Source organism: Pteronotus mesoamericanus, unplaced genomic scaffold (genome assembly GCF_021234165.1).
Source record: "Pteronotus mesoamericanus isolate MK-2021 breed Mesoamerican mustached bat unplaced genomic scaffold, CSHL_Meso_final contig_116, whole genome shotgun sequence".
Classification (NCBI taxonomy): domain Eukaryota; kingdom Metazoa; phylum Chordata; class Mammalia; order Chiroptera; family Mormoopidae; genus Pteronotus; species Pteronotus mesoamericanus.
The window spans coordinates 4,373,746-4,390,060 of record NW_026555027.1 but is presented as its reverse complement, the minus strand read 5'-3'; the positions used below and the strand labels follow the sequence as shown (position 1 = coordinate 4,390,060).

General features: G+C 44.6%; 1 protein-coding gene across 2 annotated transcripts in view; it reads right to left on the bottom strand.

The window, feature by feature from the left end:
- Window positions 1–4,011: 4,011 nt before the first annotated feature.
- Window positions 4,012–16,315, bottom strand: part of MORC3 (MORC family CW-type zinc finger 3) — a 39,769-nt gene continuing 27,465 nt past the window's right edge. The window contains exons 13-18 of one of the 2 annotated variants that reach the window (XM_054578191.1): window positions 15,633–15,725; window positions 15,446–15,491; window positions 14,400–14,566; window positions 9,361–10,246; window positions 7,896–8,053; window positions 4,012–5,247 (exon numbers count right to left, since the gene is read on the bottom strand). In XM_054578191.1, coding sequence (XP_054434166.1) covers window positions 5,094–5,247; window positions 7,896–8,053; window positions 9,361–10,246; window positions 14,400–14,566; window positions 15,446–15,491; window positions 15,633–15,725 — 1,504 coding nt within the window. In that variant the 3' untranslated portion in view covers window positions 4,012–5,093. The remainder of the gene's footprint in view (window positions 5,248–7,895; window positions 8,054–9,360; window positions 10,247–14,399; window positions 14,567–15,445; window positions 15,492–15,632; window positions 15,726–16,315) is intronic. The other variant, XM_054578199.1, reaches the window with a different exon arrangement.

The window sequence follows — 16,315 nt, the reverse complement described above, 5'->3', positions numbered from 1 at the left end:
GTCCGGAGACCCTCGGGACACGGGGACAGGAGAGCCAGGGGCGCGGAAAACGTACCTGCAGGGGCTCGGTCAGTCCGCGGCACCTTTGCGCGCGCCTATTCTCGCGCGCCGCGCGCCCCGTCCCGCGTAGGCGGGGCTACAGAGCGCGGGACCCACCCCGGCCGAGTAGGAGCGCCTCCGCCGCCGAGTCGTCCAATCAGAGCTCGCTTCTGCCGGCACCGCCCCACCCCCCGCAGGGCCGACGCCAGTGGGCGAATGGGTGAGCTCGCCCATTCATTCGTTCGACCCCTTCTTCCCGCGTGGATCTTTTCTTACAGCCAGGGTTGCCTGGACTTCAGCCATACGCAGGGCCGTGCGCCGGCGCTGGACACACAGCGGACGGCGAAGCTGACCCAGGCTTAGCCCCCGGGGACTTACCGTTCGGTGAGGGGAGGCGAGCGGTCCTGCAAGCCAGGAACCCTGAGACCCGCCCAAGACGCCCCGGTCTTTCACTAGGGCAGTGAGTATCTGAGAGCTGTAACATTCATTGGGCCCTGTCTTGGTCTCTAGAGTTTCAAACGTCAGTAAAATACAGAGACCGTCCTCGGCCTCCTGTGGGCCTGTACACAAGGAATTGTAATATAAAGATAAAGTGAAAAGGAGCGTGGAAGAACAGTGTGCTCTCAGCGGTTCCAAGGACAAGGCTATTTAGGATTGCAAGGCTCCACCGGTTTGCAGAGTGGAGCGTTTAAAGTGGGCTTCAGGTGATCGAGTTTGGGATGAGCAACGCTGGGAATTGGGGATTGGAACTAAAGAAACTCACAGTTGACAACAGAGCACACAGTGGGTGCAGGGGGGCCTGTGATGGGAAAGGACGGTCGGGACAGTGACCCGGAAGCCTTTGGACGGGAATGAGCAGGTCAAATGGTGTGTGTTTCAACTGGCAATTTTAACTCCCATTGTATAACTGGTATCCTGGTTGCGTACATTAGTCTGAGAGCTTGGTGGAAGTGACTGACCCTGCCGACAGGCACTCCCGGTGTTTGCAGCAGGCTGCCGGGCCTTGGAGGCCAAGGGCTTGCAAAACAAGGGCTATCCTGTGCAACCTTGCGGAAAAGTCTGTTTACGAGACACTGCAAAATAAGACCGCCTGTAGGTTTTCTGACAGCTAGGTGTGGTCTGGGTGATGCCTGGGCCACTGACACAAGCTTTTAGCTTCTTTAAGGAAGACGAAGAATCCAAAAGGAAACAGGCAAAGAATATGACATAGTATTCTGAAGAAATTAAAATGTTAAAACACATGAAAGCATGTCCAACCGGAGACCATTTGTTCCCATATCAGATTAGGAAAAGTTTGACAAAGAGATAAAGGAAAAAACACGCCCATTTTTCATAGGAGTATCAGTTCCTGCGACCATTTTTGGATGCCAACTCTATTAAAATGTGCATAGCATATACTCTTTGATCTATCAATATTCACTGCAGAGGACTCACGCTCTGGATATACTTGAGAAAGTGTGTGTGGTGTGCATTTATTACTTTCCTTAGTAGCCTTTTTTGTAATGTCAAGACAAGAAATAAATGAGCACTAGGAACATATATCATACAATGTGACTAAGGTCATGGAAATGTTACCAATTATATGGTGTAACACCATTGTGTAAATTTGATAAATATGTAATCAAATATAAAGATATAAACGCATACATATGAATGTGTATACATGCATGCAACTGGTATTTTCTAGGACATACAAAAACACAATGGTGGTTACCCTGAGGGAGAAGGTGGGGAGGTCTCTTCACTGTACACCATTCTGTTCCACCTCCACTGCCTCTCCCTCCCGCCTCCTCACTCGCCCCAGTGAGAAAGTGGCCGTGCTGATCCCAGGTTTGTTTCAGGGACCACCCAAGCGCACCGTCTGCAAATGCTCCTCGGGCTGGAAGGGACAGATGAAGGGTTCTCGGCTCTGATGGCATACTGAGGGGCCTTAAAAAAATACCGGTATCAGGTCCAATCCCAAAGAGTGACTGAATTAGCACGGGGCGCATCCTCGCGCTGGGAGTCCCAAACCCTCCCCAGGTGACTCTAATGCACAGCTGGTGGCGAGCACCACCAGTATGTGCCACTTTAATTACTCCTTAATGACAGCTGACGGGATAGGCTGTGACAGCAAGGATCAAGCGTCTGTGGCCGTGTGCAGTGGTCAGGAGCACCTGCACATCAGGAATGTAGGGCGCAAGTGACAGACACATCCATAGGACACACCACTCCTGCCTGCTGTGTCAGAACATGACTTTTACTGACTTTGTCACCTTAGCTGACTAAAGTGGAGCCTGTTTGTTGCGATTGTGGACTATTCTGGTTTACTTCCTCATGTTGTTTTTGTTTTAAAAATAATTAGTATCCAAAGAGGACATACAGATGACCAATAGACATACAAAAAGATGCTCAGTGTCACTATCATCAGAGAAATGCAAATTAAAACCACCATGAGATAACACCTCACAGGGGTCTGAATGGTCATGATCAATAAATCAACAAACAGGTGCTGGTGAGGATGTGAAGAAAGGGGAACTCTTCTGCCCTGTTGGTGGGAATGCAGATTGGTGCAGCCGCTGTGGAAAGCAGTATGGAGTTACCTCAAAAAAAATGAAAAATGGAACTGCCTAATGATTCCACTTCTGGGAATTTATCTGAAGAAATTCGAAACACTAATGTTCATCGCAGTATTATTTACAATTGCTAAGATACGGAAGCAGCCCAAGAGTCTGTCAGTAGATGAGTGTATAAAACAACTATGGGACATTTATACAATGGAACGCTACTTATCTGTAAAGGAGAAGACAATCTTACCCTTTGCCACAGCACAGATGGACCTGGAGAACATTATGCTAAATGAACTAAGCCAGCCAGCGAAAGACAAATACCACGTGATTTCACTCATGTAGAACCTAACGAACGAACTGAACTAACAAGGAAAACAGACAGACTCACAGAGAGCAGGCTGACAGCTCTGGGGAGGTTTGGGGGTGGAGGGATTGAGTAAAACGGGTAAGGGACTCCTGGATAGTGTGGTGATTGGGGGGAGGGGGTTGTAATAAGGGGAAAAATGGTAATGGAAAAAATACCAAAAAAAAAAATAAGCAAGCAACAGTGCCCTCCTACACTATTACAAATTTAATGTAACGAACAAGATAGGTATCTATACCTAAGTGGTATACATGCCAAGAAAGTCCACGTTGCTTCTGTTGAAATTTGTTAGCCTTACTTTCAAAGAATCAGAAGTTGGCAATGTTTTCATAAGGGTGAAAAATATGTAAGTACTTCCAAAGAACCAATTTAGCAAACAAAGTTCTCATATTAATCTTATGATTAACTTTCCCATTAAGCCAAATAACATCCATATTAAGATACAAATAGTTTTGCAAGAATATAGCTGACCAAAAGGAAAAAATAGCAAATTCCAGAAAGAACCACTACATAAATATTCACAAACTTAGACCTGCTGTACATAGCTATGATTCAGACAAGGTTTCCTTAAATGATTTAGACACAAGAAAAGTTTCTTTTCAAGTGTCAAATATAAGCACGCACACACATTCCCTTTCAACATGAGCCTTATAATCTTAATGGAGACGGGCTTAGTCTTCTAAATATAACTTGTAATTAATATAGTAAAATGAGTTCAACTTTAGGATAAGGGTCTTAGTGGACACAATTTTAGTTCTCAAAATATAATTTGAATATAGAATTCTTTAAAAGTAATATCTGAAGATTTAGCCATCATATATATTTTTATTTTATTACAAGATATTTTAGATTTTGGGCAGATACAATTGTGACAGAAAACCAGCTTCATACCAAAAATACACTTTCAATTACTTTATCAAGCAAATAAAACAATCTTCATTTATTTGCTTTTTCTAGAACAAAATGTACAGTAAAAATTAGATATTATACATGACACATATGTAATTAAGCATACATACAAAAAAGAACACGTACTGAATGTTCAGAAACAAAAGTAAAAATAAATAGCAATGATAAAACTTTGAAAAAAATAATGCGCATTTTAGTTGTGGAAAATTAATTACATATACACAGTTATATTTAATAGAAAGCCATCTCTTTAAGAATTGCACAAAACAAGGAACCAACAGAGCATTAATTTTTATGGCAGGTAATACTATAATCCTAGGGCAATCTGCTGCTTAACTCCAGGATATAAAACACTCAGGTGTGTGATATAATAAAAGGTGTGCAGTGCTGTTCGAGAAAGACTGTCTTCCTCAACTCACATTAACCTGTAGTAGTCCCATAAAAGGCTGTACAGGAAATTTCATAAAAGAAATATTTAACAATCACTGTGCCCACTCCATGCTAAGCAGCCAAAAATGGGCTTCCACGTAAACATGGTGAGGCTGTTAAAATACTTGATACTTTTTTTTATACTGAAGATCCTTTGTGTGTCCTATAAAAACACTTGAACCATGATTGGCAACCTCAGTACAGAAAATGTCCCAGCAAAATGGACGGAGACGTTGTTGCTTACGTTATTTTCATGAATAAAATGTTTAAGGGATAAGAATTTATAGTAAAGAAACATTAAAGCTCAACTCACTCACAGCTCATCTCACCAAAAGCGTGACTCTATCTGTCAGGATGCCCGTCCATCCTTCTCTGTGACAAACCAAAGGGCACCTTTCCGTTTGCTTTACGGCCCAGCCCTCCCTTCAGATACAAATACACTTTGGGAAGCCAGAAAAGGCTGCACAAAGGTCAGGAGCAACCTGAAAGCCTCTTGGTGAAAGACACTTATGTCCTCTTATTAAGGGGCAATAAAAAAATATGTGCAGACTTAATTACAAATATTTACATTTTAAACCAGAAACATGAGTTAGCTCTTCAGCCGCCCAAAATCAACAACTTGCGGGCATTTCAAAAGGTGTGGTAATGTGTCCATGTATCTGTGGCCACACTTGAATGCATAGGATACAGAAAAGGCTATGGTTCTTCCGCCTGTCACCTGTCGTAGCTATAAAACACAATCTTGAAAGCTGTACAACCAAAAGAATGGAGGAAATATTTTATTATCTCATACAAAATATACTTTAAGAACTACTGATCTCACTCATCTGTTCTACAACTTGCCCTAAAATCTCATCAACAACATCAACATCATAATTCACTTGCTGAAGATCGAGGTCAGGAACAATCATGGCGAGCAGCTGTCCTACGTTAACGCGGAGAGACCGCAGCTTGAGGCTGCAAATAACAAATATTACATTTATTAGATAACATTGTAATACAGTTTAATATTCATGTAGGGCTCACTATTTAAGGGAAACATTAACCCACTTATTTGATAATTCATAAGTCAATGCAGTATTGACACATCTGTTGGTCAGGAGTGTTTCGGAACACTAGAGGCTCTCTTTCGTTCCAACTAATACAATTTTCATTTGAGACTGGAGAAAACATGGACTAGTAAAATATATAACTTATAAAATGTTATTTACAACTCAAAATATTGTTATCACCTAGTAAACAATAGTGATACACTAGTGAGAATATTGATCCGAGAATAAGAATGCATCTCTGAGTTTCAGCTCCCTTTGAGGAAAAGAAACTGAACTGTTCCCTGAAACATGTTCTAAAAGATGCCCATTTTTGCATAAGAGGAAAAAGAAACAGTTCTGTGGTCAAATGAGCTTATAAAACATTGGGTTAAATAATGTTAAACAATATTTTTTAAAACACAAGAGTTCATGCTAAAAGTCACTGACTACCCATTTTTTAAAAATACATTTATAGGTAGCTGTTTTGCTGAAGCCACTGAGAAGTCCTGGATAAGGTCACCGTTCTCATTCCTTTCATGTTCATGTACACGCATCTGAATAGTAACACTTTCGACTTTAAACACCTACAGCTACACAGCAGCCCGGGCTTCAGAGACGGCGTGAAACACAAGGATCAAGAGAAGGCGGCAGCTGCTGGCTCTGGCGCCTCCAGCTCCAGCAGCTTTCCACGTTCAGTTCCTAGACACTCACCTCTGGAGCACGGAAATCTCTGACTGGGGCGAGACGCTCATCTTTGGGTTACCAATGCACAAAACATGCTCCGAAACCTGTCTTGTCGGCCGGAAGCTCTGGTCAGGCCGGAAGTCGACCTCTCGCCAGCCCTGCTCTGCCCAAGCTTGCCTGCTCACCTCCCGTCTCCCTTCGGGGCCTGTGACCTGCACATTCTTCTGGTTTGCTGTGCAGAAGGTACCAACCACCCCATGTCCTACCAAGACCACCCCCTCTCTCATAACCGGATCCTTCGCCCACACGAACAGCAGAGTAAAGAGTGGGGCGGCCCCGTGACGCCCTCTTGAGGTCTTTGATGGTCTCTGGCTAACCCCTCCCGTCGGCCACCTATGTTGCGGGGCCTCATTGCTGATGTCCGGGAGAAACCGCGTGAGCTGCATACACAACTTTACATGCTCAGATAGTTCAGGTAAAAAGTAAAACGGAGTAACTGTAGTTACATATTTTAGTTAACCCCATGTCACTAAAGTATCATTTCATCAAACATTCAAAATATATTTTTACTAAGGTATTTTACATTCTTTTTCTTTTCATACTAAAGCTTCGAACTCGAGAATGTATTTTATATTGAAAGCACGTCTCAGGCCAGACTAGCTAGATCTCAAGTGTCAGTAGTCACATGTGGCTATTTTGGGAAGCATATGTCTAGAAAAACATCAGTTACTCAAAGGTTAGTGAGCAAGAGAAGCGAGTGGGAGATTGCTTCAAGTGTCCGATGCGATAAACTGCACTGTGGCTCAAGGACCCGCATTTCTATGAGCACCATAGATGCTTGTAGTTCCCGCTTTTAGAAACACCAGTTGGGAGTCTTCTCTGACATCTTTCCCTCTGTGTTTATGAAGGGCTCTATTCCTTCTATTTCCATGAACAGATTTCATGAAATTTTTCAAAAACTTCATCTGAAACACACCGTAGTAACCGATGTCAAGTGAGGATGGTAGGAAATTCTCTCTCAACACTACCTTTTAGATCTGAAGTCCTAGCACATTAGCAGGAAGAGTTGCACGATTTTAGCCCTGAACGTCTATTTCTGAATGGTAAGCCATCAATGCAGTCCCCTCTCACCTCAACTTCTCCACTCTCAAAAACAAAACAAATCAAAACAGAACCCCAATTCTATTTTATATCTTACTGATGTAGGATAATCATTCATTTGTGGTTTTCTTGTTTTCGCAGAACTTCTTTCTAATAATCACCTGTACTACGGCAATTTTTTTTTTTTTTTTTTAGTAACTTCAGGATTCTCTAAGTTAAGATTGGGGAAGGCACGTAGTATTAAAATGAAGATAGCAAGCGATAAAGAAATGGTGCCAAATGCCGAAGTACAGGGGTACCTCAGTACTCATCGGCTTCAGAACTCATCAAACCTGGTACTCATGGCATCTTGACAAGAAAAGATGTCTTAGCACTTGGCGCTTGCTCACCACTCATCACATTTGCTAGAACTTGTATGAGTCACAATGCACCCCCCCCCCGCCCCCCGCAGGAGAAACTGCTTTATCAATTGTCACTTGCTCATCACTCACCGCAACAAACTAATGGCAAGTACTGAAGTACCACTGTAAAGGGAATCAAGTGTTCCAAACCACTCTAACCGATCAAGTGCTTTATTCACTCAAAATTCCTGTTTCACTTAGGTGGACCCTGAACTGTTAGTTTCTTCAAGGGAAGGATGATGATGCGCACTTCTCCTCTCTGTCTCACGGTGCTGGGGTCCCAGCAGTCGGCAGCTGCTTCGGACAGAAGAGCCGTCAGGCGCATGTCAGCAAACCAGGACCTCACTAACCCGAGCTGAGCCACAGCAAAGGGCCCGTTTCACATTACCTTTCCCCGTCAGCAAACTTCATAGACTCCTCGACAGCACTTGAAGTTGACACATCTGTTCCTTTCTGTTGGCTTGCAGATTTTAATTGTTCGATTTCAGCTTTCAGTTCTTCACACTGTAAATGAATTTGTGATTTCTCCATTTCCAATAATTCAACCTGCCAAAAAAAAAATTAACTGTAAAATTTTAAAAATACTAATATTGAAGTACAAATTTAAGCTAAGAAAAGTAGAAAGTCAGTTTGATGAAAATTACCATAAAAAAGACATTAGACAGAACCTCCAATAGCTTTCTATAAACTAAGCTTTATTTGTTTAGTTTCATCTGTGTATCTTTTTAATTGAAAGACTACAAAATGCCAATTACCACTCGATGGAAAACAAATGGTACCCGAACACTGGAAAACCAAGAGAAAAGCGCCTATATTCTGCTGCGGTCCCAGTGGCTTTTGTTCCTTAATCTCAGCAGCTCTAAGTTATAACAAAGCCGGCACTGGTTTGGATAGGTCTTGTCATCTAGTTCCAAAGCCAACTGCACGCAAAGAAGGGAAGTTGCCCTACTGAGCAGCTGAGTCAGCAGCACGTCCAAGAAGGGCAGTACTGTTTCCCAACTCTTTTGAGCAGAGAAACCCTCCCTTCCAACACCACGGAAACAAGATACCTAACAGAGATGCTCTTCAAAAGGGGCTCCCACCCCTGCCCCAGGGGCTCAGTCGGTTGGAGCATCATCTCGTACACCGAAAGGTCATGGGTTCAGTCCCCAGTGAGGGTGTGCATGGATGGCAACCCGTCAATGGTTCTCTCTCACAGCAACGGTTTTTCTCTCTCTCCTTTCCTCTCTCTCTTTCAAATCAATAAACATATCCTTTGGTGTGGATTAAAAAAAAAAAAAGAGCGAGCTACCGAAGTTTGAATTGGGGTCATGTGCAGCGGCTACTATTTGTCTCCTGATATCTAAGCGTTTTTCCTCAGTAAAAAAACAAACAAAACAAAACAACAAACCCTGAATGAAGACTGCAGTACCAAGACACCCACTAGCCAGGAGACTAAGTCCCAACAGACGGAACATGAGTCACTTTCAGGGTCCGCATCTTCCTCTTCCCTGCTGCTTGGCATGCAGACACGTGTTGGCAGGGCCTGAGGGCCCTCTCAGACCACAGCCGCACGTTGGAACGCAAAGCAACCCAGCGACGTCCTGTGCACGACAGGACACCTGCCAGGCCTGGTCATCATCCATGAATTCCAGCAATGCCCACCTATCTTCTCAAGACAGTTAAGGACCAAATGACCCCTACATGTTTCCCTACGCCCCCAGGCGGACCAACCCCCAGGTGAGAACCGGCGGAGTAACAGTCAAGCAACGGAAATACTAAGTGATTCATCCCAATCTAGCAACTGGCAGTTCTGTAAGATGTAGATGCCCGGGCTTCCCAGGGCTGCCATGACGCTGAACGACATAACTCACCTCACTTTTATACTGGTCCCTCTCGACAGTGCACTTGTCCAGCTGTCTAAATACATCATCGAGCTGCACAACCATTTCGTCCATCTCACTTTTACTCTCACTATTGGAACACTGACTGCACTCGGCCTTTACATGCTGCAAAGCACTACACTGTTTTTTCAGCCTTTCTATTTCTTCCAGAGCTTGCTGATATTGAGATGCCATGTGGTCTGGGCTTTCAGATTTGCCATTGATACTTTCAAGTAAATACACAGCGTCAGTTTCAGTAGACTGATGGCAAGTTTCCTTCTTCACGTATTTGTTGATCATTTCCAGTATCCTCTGCTGTAACACTTTGATTTCGTCAGTAAACATGTCACACTGTCTTTTATAATTTTCTTTTTGTTGGGTAACTAGAAACAGCTCACTTCTCAGTTCATTTAACTGGAACCCTGCATCGCCCGCAGACTTATCAAAGGTTTCCGGGGTTTCGTGCGTCTTTCCTTCGAGCTCCACACAGGATGGCAGTACAGCTGTGTCATGTCTTGTACTTATGTCATTTTCAGTAGTTTCTTCCTTTTTGACAACTAAACCTGGCATTTCAGTCTGGGTGGCCACAGCAGTTCCCTGATCACACATGGGTGGCAAGGTGCCTATTGAACTAGTCTGGCCACAAGGTTCAACGTCACCCAGAGGCTCAACCTGAACACCGCTTGGCTCGATGTGACTCTGCTCGGATTTCACTTCCACATCATGGTCTATTGCAGGCTTGGGGGTACTGTTTTCTTCTAAGATGATGACATCTTCATCATCATCTTTATAAGCTGAATTTTCAAATGCCTGATTATTCAATCTCCGATGCTTTGCATTCAAAATTGAGGAACGAGTAGAAAGCCTCCGTTTCATGCTAGAAAAAAAATTTATATAAAAGTTAATAACATATAGTATGGACAAAATAGATGACCTTAAAGTAGTGTATAATTCAAAAAAAGAGCCATGCTTATTTTTTCAAACACTGGTATACTTATTAGGGTACTGCCCAACGAGTTAATGGAGTAGAGATTATTTTCTCCTTTTGCAGATGAGGAAACAGACTGTTGAGGTGTCATTAAAGTACCAGACGTTCTACTGCCAAACATGCTTCATCTGCTGTCCTCTCGGCATCTCAACGCACCCATGTCCCAAACCGGACACCACCACCCACCGCAGGCCCGCCCTTTGTAGCCCAGCGCTCAGGGGGTGGCCCTGCCTTCCTACTTGCCCGTGATTTGTCTCAACGTCCAGTGATCAAAAGGGAGCACTAAGTAAACCGGTCTGCCCCATCCCTTCATGTAAAACCATCTCCCCTGCCTTAACAACCGCCCCAGTGTTCTTCACTTGCTTGGCTTCCTGTGAATTTATCACCCACCGAGTACTTTTTGCCCCACTTAAAGGGGTATTGGTGTTGGTTTGCTATCTGGGCCTTGAGTGTCAGACCTCAGGTTTCCTTCATCTAAGAAAGATTCTTCCGCCCTGGCCGGGTGGCTCAGTGGACTGAGCGCTGGCCTATGAACCAGAGTCATCGGTTCAGTCCCCAGTCAGGGCACAGGCCTGGGTTGCCAGCCAGGTCCCCAGTAGGGGGTGCACATGAGAGGCAACCACACATGGATGGTTCTCTCCCTCTCTTTCTCCCTCCCTTCCTCTCTCTAAAGATGAAAAAAAAAGGTTTTCCTTTCTTGGGCTTACTCTCCCCTATCAAGGGGGCACAACCTCCAGTAAACTCTTGAGAAAGCATACAAAGGACATAAAAAATATAAACTTTCATATGATAAAAGTGCATTTATTTACCTCTCAGGTGTACTGGCTTGGTTTTACACAGACTTTCATGTTGGCAGTTTCCTTCTCAAAACTATTTGTCTACCACTCAGGATTCCGGCTGTTCCCACCTCAGCCTTTTGCAGGGGCTGGTTTTTCCCCCCTAAGAACAGCTGTCTGCCTGGTGGCCCACAATTCCACGCCGTCACTCGGAACGGCGCTTTCCCCAGACAGCATGCTGCGTATTTACAGGAAGTCAGCCTTTCCTCCATCACTTCCTCCCTGTTTTCCGAGCCCCCATTCTGAAACTCCCTTCCTCGGGCGTTGACCTTCCTGTGCTTTGCCTCCTTTTTTCTGCCTTCCAACTGTTCCCCTTTCCAGCCACCCATCCCTCAGTGACTACCACGTGGTTTCTCCGCTCCCTCTGTTGCAGCGCGTGCATGGTGACTCCCGGCTTCGCCCTCCTTCTGTCCTCCTCCTCCAGAGCAAGGACTGGGCTGCGATTCAAGGGCACTCCAACTGTCACCACCTTGGTGGGGCTTTTCTCCCGGGGGCCCGTGAGGGCAGGGAGGGAGGGAGGGAGGGGGATTTCTCGCCATCCAGTATTCAAACTTTCACTCGCTCCTGTTCTCCAACTGTGCCCACCCACGCCTTACAGCAGGTCGCCCCGCGCCGACCCCGACACAGGGGAGCAGCAGGGCGACCCCGACACAGGGGAGGCCGGGAAGCCGCTCCTCCTCAGGCTGCTCTCGGCCCGCCGCTCACCTTCAGAAGCGGCCGGCGCTGCAAGCTCACAGTCTCTAGGGCTCTCTGGAGGTAATAAGTTAACTGGGAGTTGCCCTATAATTTTTCTTACCAGGCTTATTACTATTTGTCATTGTCAAGACTTAATTTAGTAAGCATTTCCACAGGCTTTGGCTCTATGAATTTGAAAATAAATATATGCTTTAAAAATTAATGAAAATTTTCTGTTCTCTTCTTCCATTTTAATGTCAATCACTTTTAAAAATAACCATCCTTTTTTGTCTGTAATCTTTACCGATTTTATTTTTTCTTACTTTGTCTGGAACCATTTGTATGAAGGAGACAGGTTTACAAAACGTCACACGAGTTCTCAGTTAAGTGCAGTCCAGCCACAAAACAAGTCCCCAAAACATGGGCTACCAATGGCAAGCTGTTTTGTGACATGCCCTCCTTGATGTACATATCATAAAGTCAGTTATTTCTGATCTTTCCTGAGGTCAGAAATCCCTTGAAGAGCCCTGGCCGGGTAGCTCAGTTGGCTGGAACATTATTCCACACACCAAAGGGCTGCGGGTTCAATTCCCAGTTGGGGTGCATGTGGGAGGCAAGTGACTGATCAATGCTTCTCTCTCACATTAATGTCTCTTTCTCTCTAAAATCAGTAAATGTATCCTTGGGTGAGGATTAAAAAAAAAAAAAATCCCTTAGAAAATTTGATGAAGGCTACAAAGACTCTCAGAAAAACTGGCCTCACTATGTCAGAGAAACTCATTCTACTGTTCTCTTTCAACAATAAACACCAGGTGAAGTCAGTCTGACCTCGGTTCACTGGCAATATGCTCCTTCCTCACCTGTGTTCCTTCTAGTCCCTCGAACGGGCCACGGGCGCAGGGCAGCACCTCGAGGAGTTCGGGGACCACGCTCAGGCCCGCAGCACCGGGGAGCCCCCAGCACTGAGTGCTCGGCCAGGAGGGCACCTGCCCCATCTGCTATCACTCCCACCCTTCTTTCTACCCCTCCTCCAGCCACTTATCCAAACTCCACAGTGTGCCACCGGTCACGCTAGGAATTTACGGGTCATCTTCGACATTATAATGTCGTACTGGTAATTCATGTTTTTCTTTCCTCAGATACTGATAATCTTAAAAGTAGAAATTTCCATATTATAGAGAATCTCAAAGAGGTGACCTGATCAGATTCCACAGTAAATACAATTACTATTTTTTAACTGATTTAACTAGGTGGCATAATAGGGTGGGGTAAGTGTAGACAGTAAGAGCAAAGTCACTTGGTCTCTCCCCAGCTGGTGGTGGTCTGGCTAAAGGGGGACCCACTGAAGAAGACAGACCTGGGCCTTCAGCACCCTGCGGGCAGCCCAGAGTGGCACTGTGACAGCCTCTACATCATCTGCTGCAGGCCCCCAAATCAAGAGAGCTGGGATTTGGACAGTCTCAGCGGGAACGGTGACAGGACGGTGGGACCGTGAAGTGAGGAGGTTAGGTAGGTCGTCGATAAACCATACAGTTCAAATTCATTCCCAGATACAACAGAAGCTGGATTCATCGATATCAGAGAAATACAATCTTAGGAGACCAAAACGACATGAGTTTCTTTCTAGAAACTTCTTTCCCAGCCTTGAAACTCTTGGGTGCTATAAGTCCTGGACATACAGTAGATGCCAACAACATTTTTCTTTTATTTACGAGGTGTAATCAGGGGTGTCCAACCTGTGGCCCGCCTGCAGCTCAGAATGGCTGTGAATGTGGCCCAACACAAAATTATAAATTTACTTAAAACATTATGAGATTTTTTTATGATTACACGCCACAATGTATTTAATATGTGGCCCAAGACAACTCCTCTTCTTCGAGTGTAGCCTGGAGATGCGAAAGGGCTGGACTCCCCTGGTAGATGATTCTTCAAATTACAGGTGGAAGCTGACTTTTCTCATCAGAATGGTTTATAGAATCAACTTGCAAAAATATAAGAGGCAGCAAACAAAGGAAAGGGTAAAATATTTTCACTTATTATCCTTAATTTCTTCACTAGATTGTAAACTCCATGAAAAAGAAAGATAACTTCCTTATCTTCAACACCTGGCCTAGAATACTCAAAAAATATTTGGAATGAATCAAAATCTCCACTGATTTTATTATTCCTTTAATCCCTGGAAAATGACAACCAGTTTAATGGGATTTCAGCAAGACATTTATGTGGGATAACTGGGACTTAAAATTTTGACTCTGAAGTAAAATGTATCTCTAAGTACATTAAACTATCAGGGTACCGGTGAGCTTACTTAAAACTCTTAATGTCTGATGTGATGTTTGATCCTTTCATAAGCAATACAAAATGGCTGTAAAAACACACAAACAAAAAAAGCAAAGCCACCTGTCTTTATGACTTTGTACCTGCACATGAACAGCAATTTCTTAGAGCTGCACTACTGCCATACAGGCGCCAAATAAAGGCTCCATTTACTATTCATTCCCCAAATGGAAAACCACACTTCCGCTGCTGACCTGTTGCTCTCGGATTCCGACTGGGGTGAGCCGCGGTGATTATTCACAAGTCTTGTTGCATAAGTATTTGCGGCTTCTGAAAGATGTCCTCTTGGAACACTGTCCTTCACGGGAGTAAAACTCTGACTTGACAAAGGGACTGTCCGCAACAACATTTCGGCATTAATCTGTTAGAGGGGAAAAAACTGATCTTAAAGGAATTTTTTAATGTGCAAGGCCCAAACCCCAAGGTAAACTTATTTTTCTAAAAGAAAGAAATTGTTAGTCATAAAGGTACTGCCTTTAAAACCCAAAGCAAGCCTGCTATTCTTTGCCCCAGTTCTGTTCTCACCCCCAAACCCGAAGCCTTTGTACAAGAAAATATTTCCATGCAATTATAAGCAACGTACACATCTGCAGCAGACCACAACTTTTCACACATGTACAACCACTGAGTCACACACTCAGAAATGGCTCCTTAACACCAGTAAGCACTAAGGAAGAGATAAAAGGGCCCGGGAGGGTGGCCAACAAAGAGAAAGAGATCACCATAGCTCGGGTCCAGGCTAGTGCTAGAATAAGGCTCCCTGTGGGTCCTGCGAACTTCTCCTTGACTGCCTAGCAACAGCGTTCTTAAAAGAATCTCTGCCTATCCTTAGAAGATGCCCAACTAAATAATAAAGGTAAACAGTTTAAATGACGTTGTTGGGTTAAGAAATCAGGGTTGGGAATGAGGGCAAGGAGGGGTACAAGGAAAGAGGAGCCTGGTTGGGTAGCACAGGTGGTTAGAGCACTATCCCAATGTGCCAAGGTTGAAGGTTCAATCCTGGGTCAGGACACATACAAGAATCAACCAACGAATGCATAAATTAAGTGGAACAACAAATTGATGTTTCTCCCCCTCCTCTATAAAAACCAATAAATAAGTGTTTTAACAAAGAGGAACATGTGAACTGAATGAACAAGATTACTTCAATTTGTTATGCAACTCCTATGCTTTAAAAATATTTGTTAAATTAATCATCACCCAATATAAGACACAGCTACGAAATGGAAAGTTGAATTACCTGAGGGATCCTTTCCAGCTGTTTGATCCTGAATTTGTCCTTGTCTCTTAAAAAACAAAAGAAAAGCATTTAAATTTCCTTCATTATTATTTTCAATTCTGTCTTGCAAAGATGTGTACGCTATAATCAGAGGGGAGCCCTTAAGCAAGGGAACACTTTCCGCCTCTTCTCTCAGTAACACCCTCACCTCATTGGCCTCAAACTTTCCATGCCCAGTGCTTTCAGGCCTTTGAATGGGAAAACCTCACAGGCTTGCTTACTCCAATCCTGCTGGATTAATCTTGAAAAAAAACAGCGCACTATAAATCAAAACTCCCCGGAAGCTCTTAGTGAACCCAGCCTCGGTGTGCAGCCCACCAGCCGCAGTCCCCCAAGGCCAGCCGACCCCCGTGCACTTCCCACCTTCGCTAGCCCACCCCCACCTCCCACTGCGCCCACTCACGTGTACGCGCTCCAGTAAAGCCGAACACACCGCTGCTCCCTGTGCGTTCTCATCCTACCTTCAAGGTCTGCTCCCAAAACGTCCTTCATGAATGTTCCCGACCCCCTTGCCCTCGCCATCCCCAGGCCCGAAGCGTTCCCTCTGCACGGGCTTCCCAACAGGACTGGACCGCGCCTTCTGTGGCACTTGCCAACTTCTACGTGTAACACATGCATTGCCCCTCGCCTGGGCGACTATCAGCTCATCAAGGGCAGTATTCACTTATGAAGCATCTGAGTGAGACCCCCAAAGACAAACTATCCTGTATGAAAACTGTCTTGTATATAGGATGGCAATAACCAGCAGGTGAAAAAAAGCAGGCACCCACGGCATGGACTGCTCTGAAAAGCACCTGCTGTTACGCACTCCGCGTCAGGATCTTTTCTGGG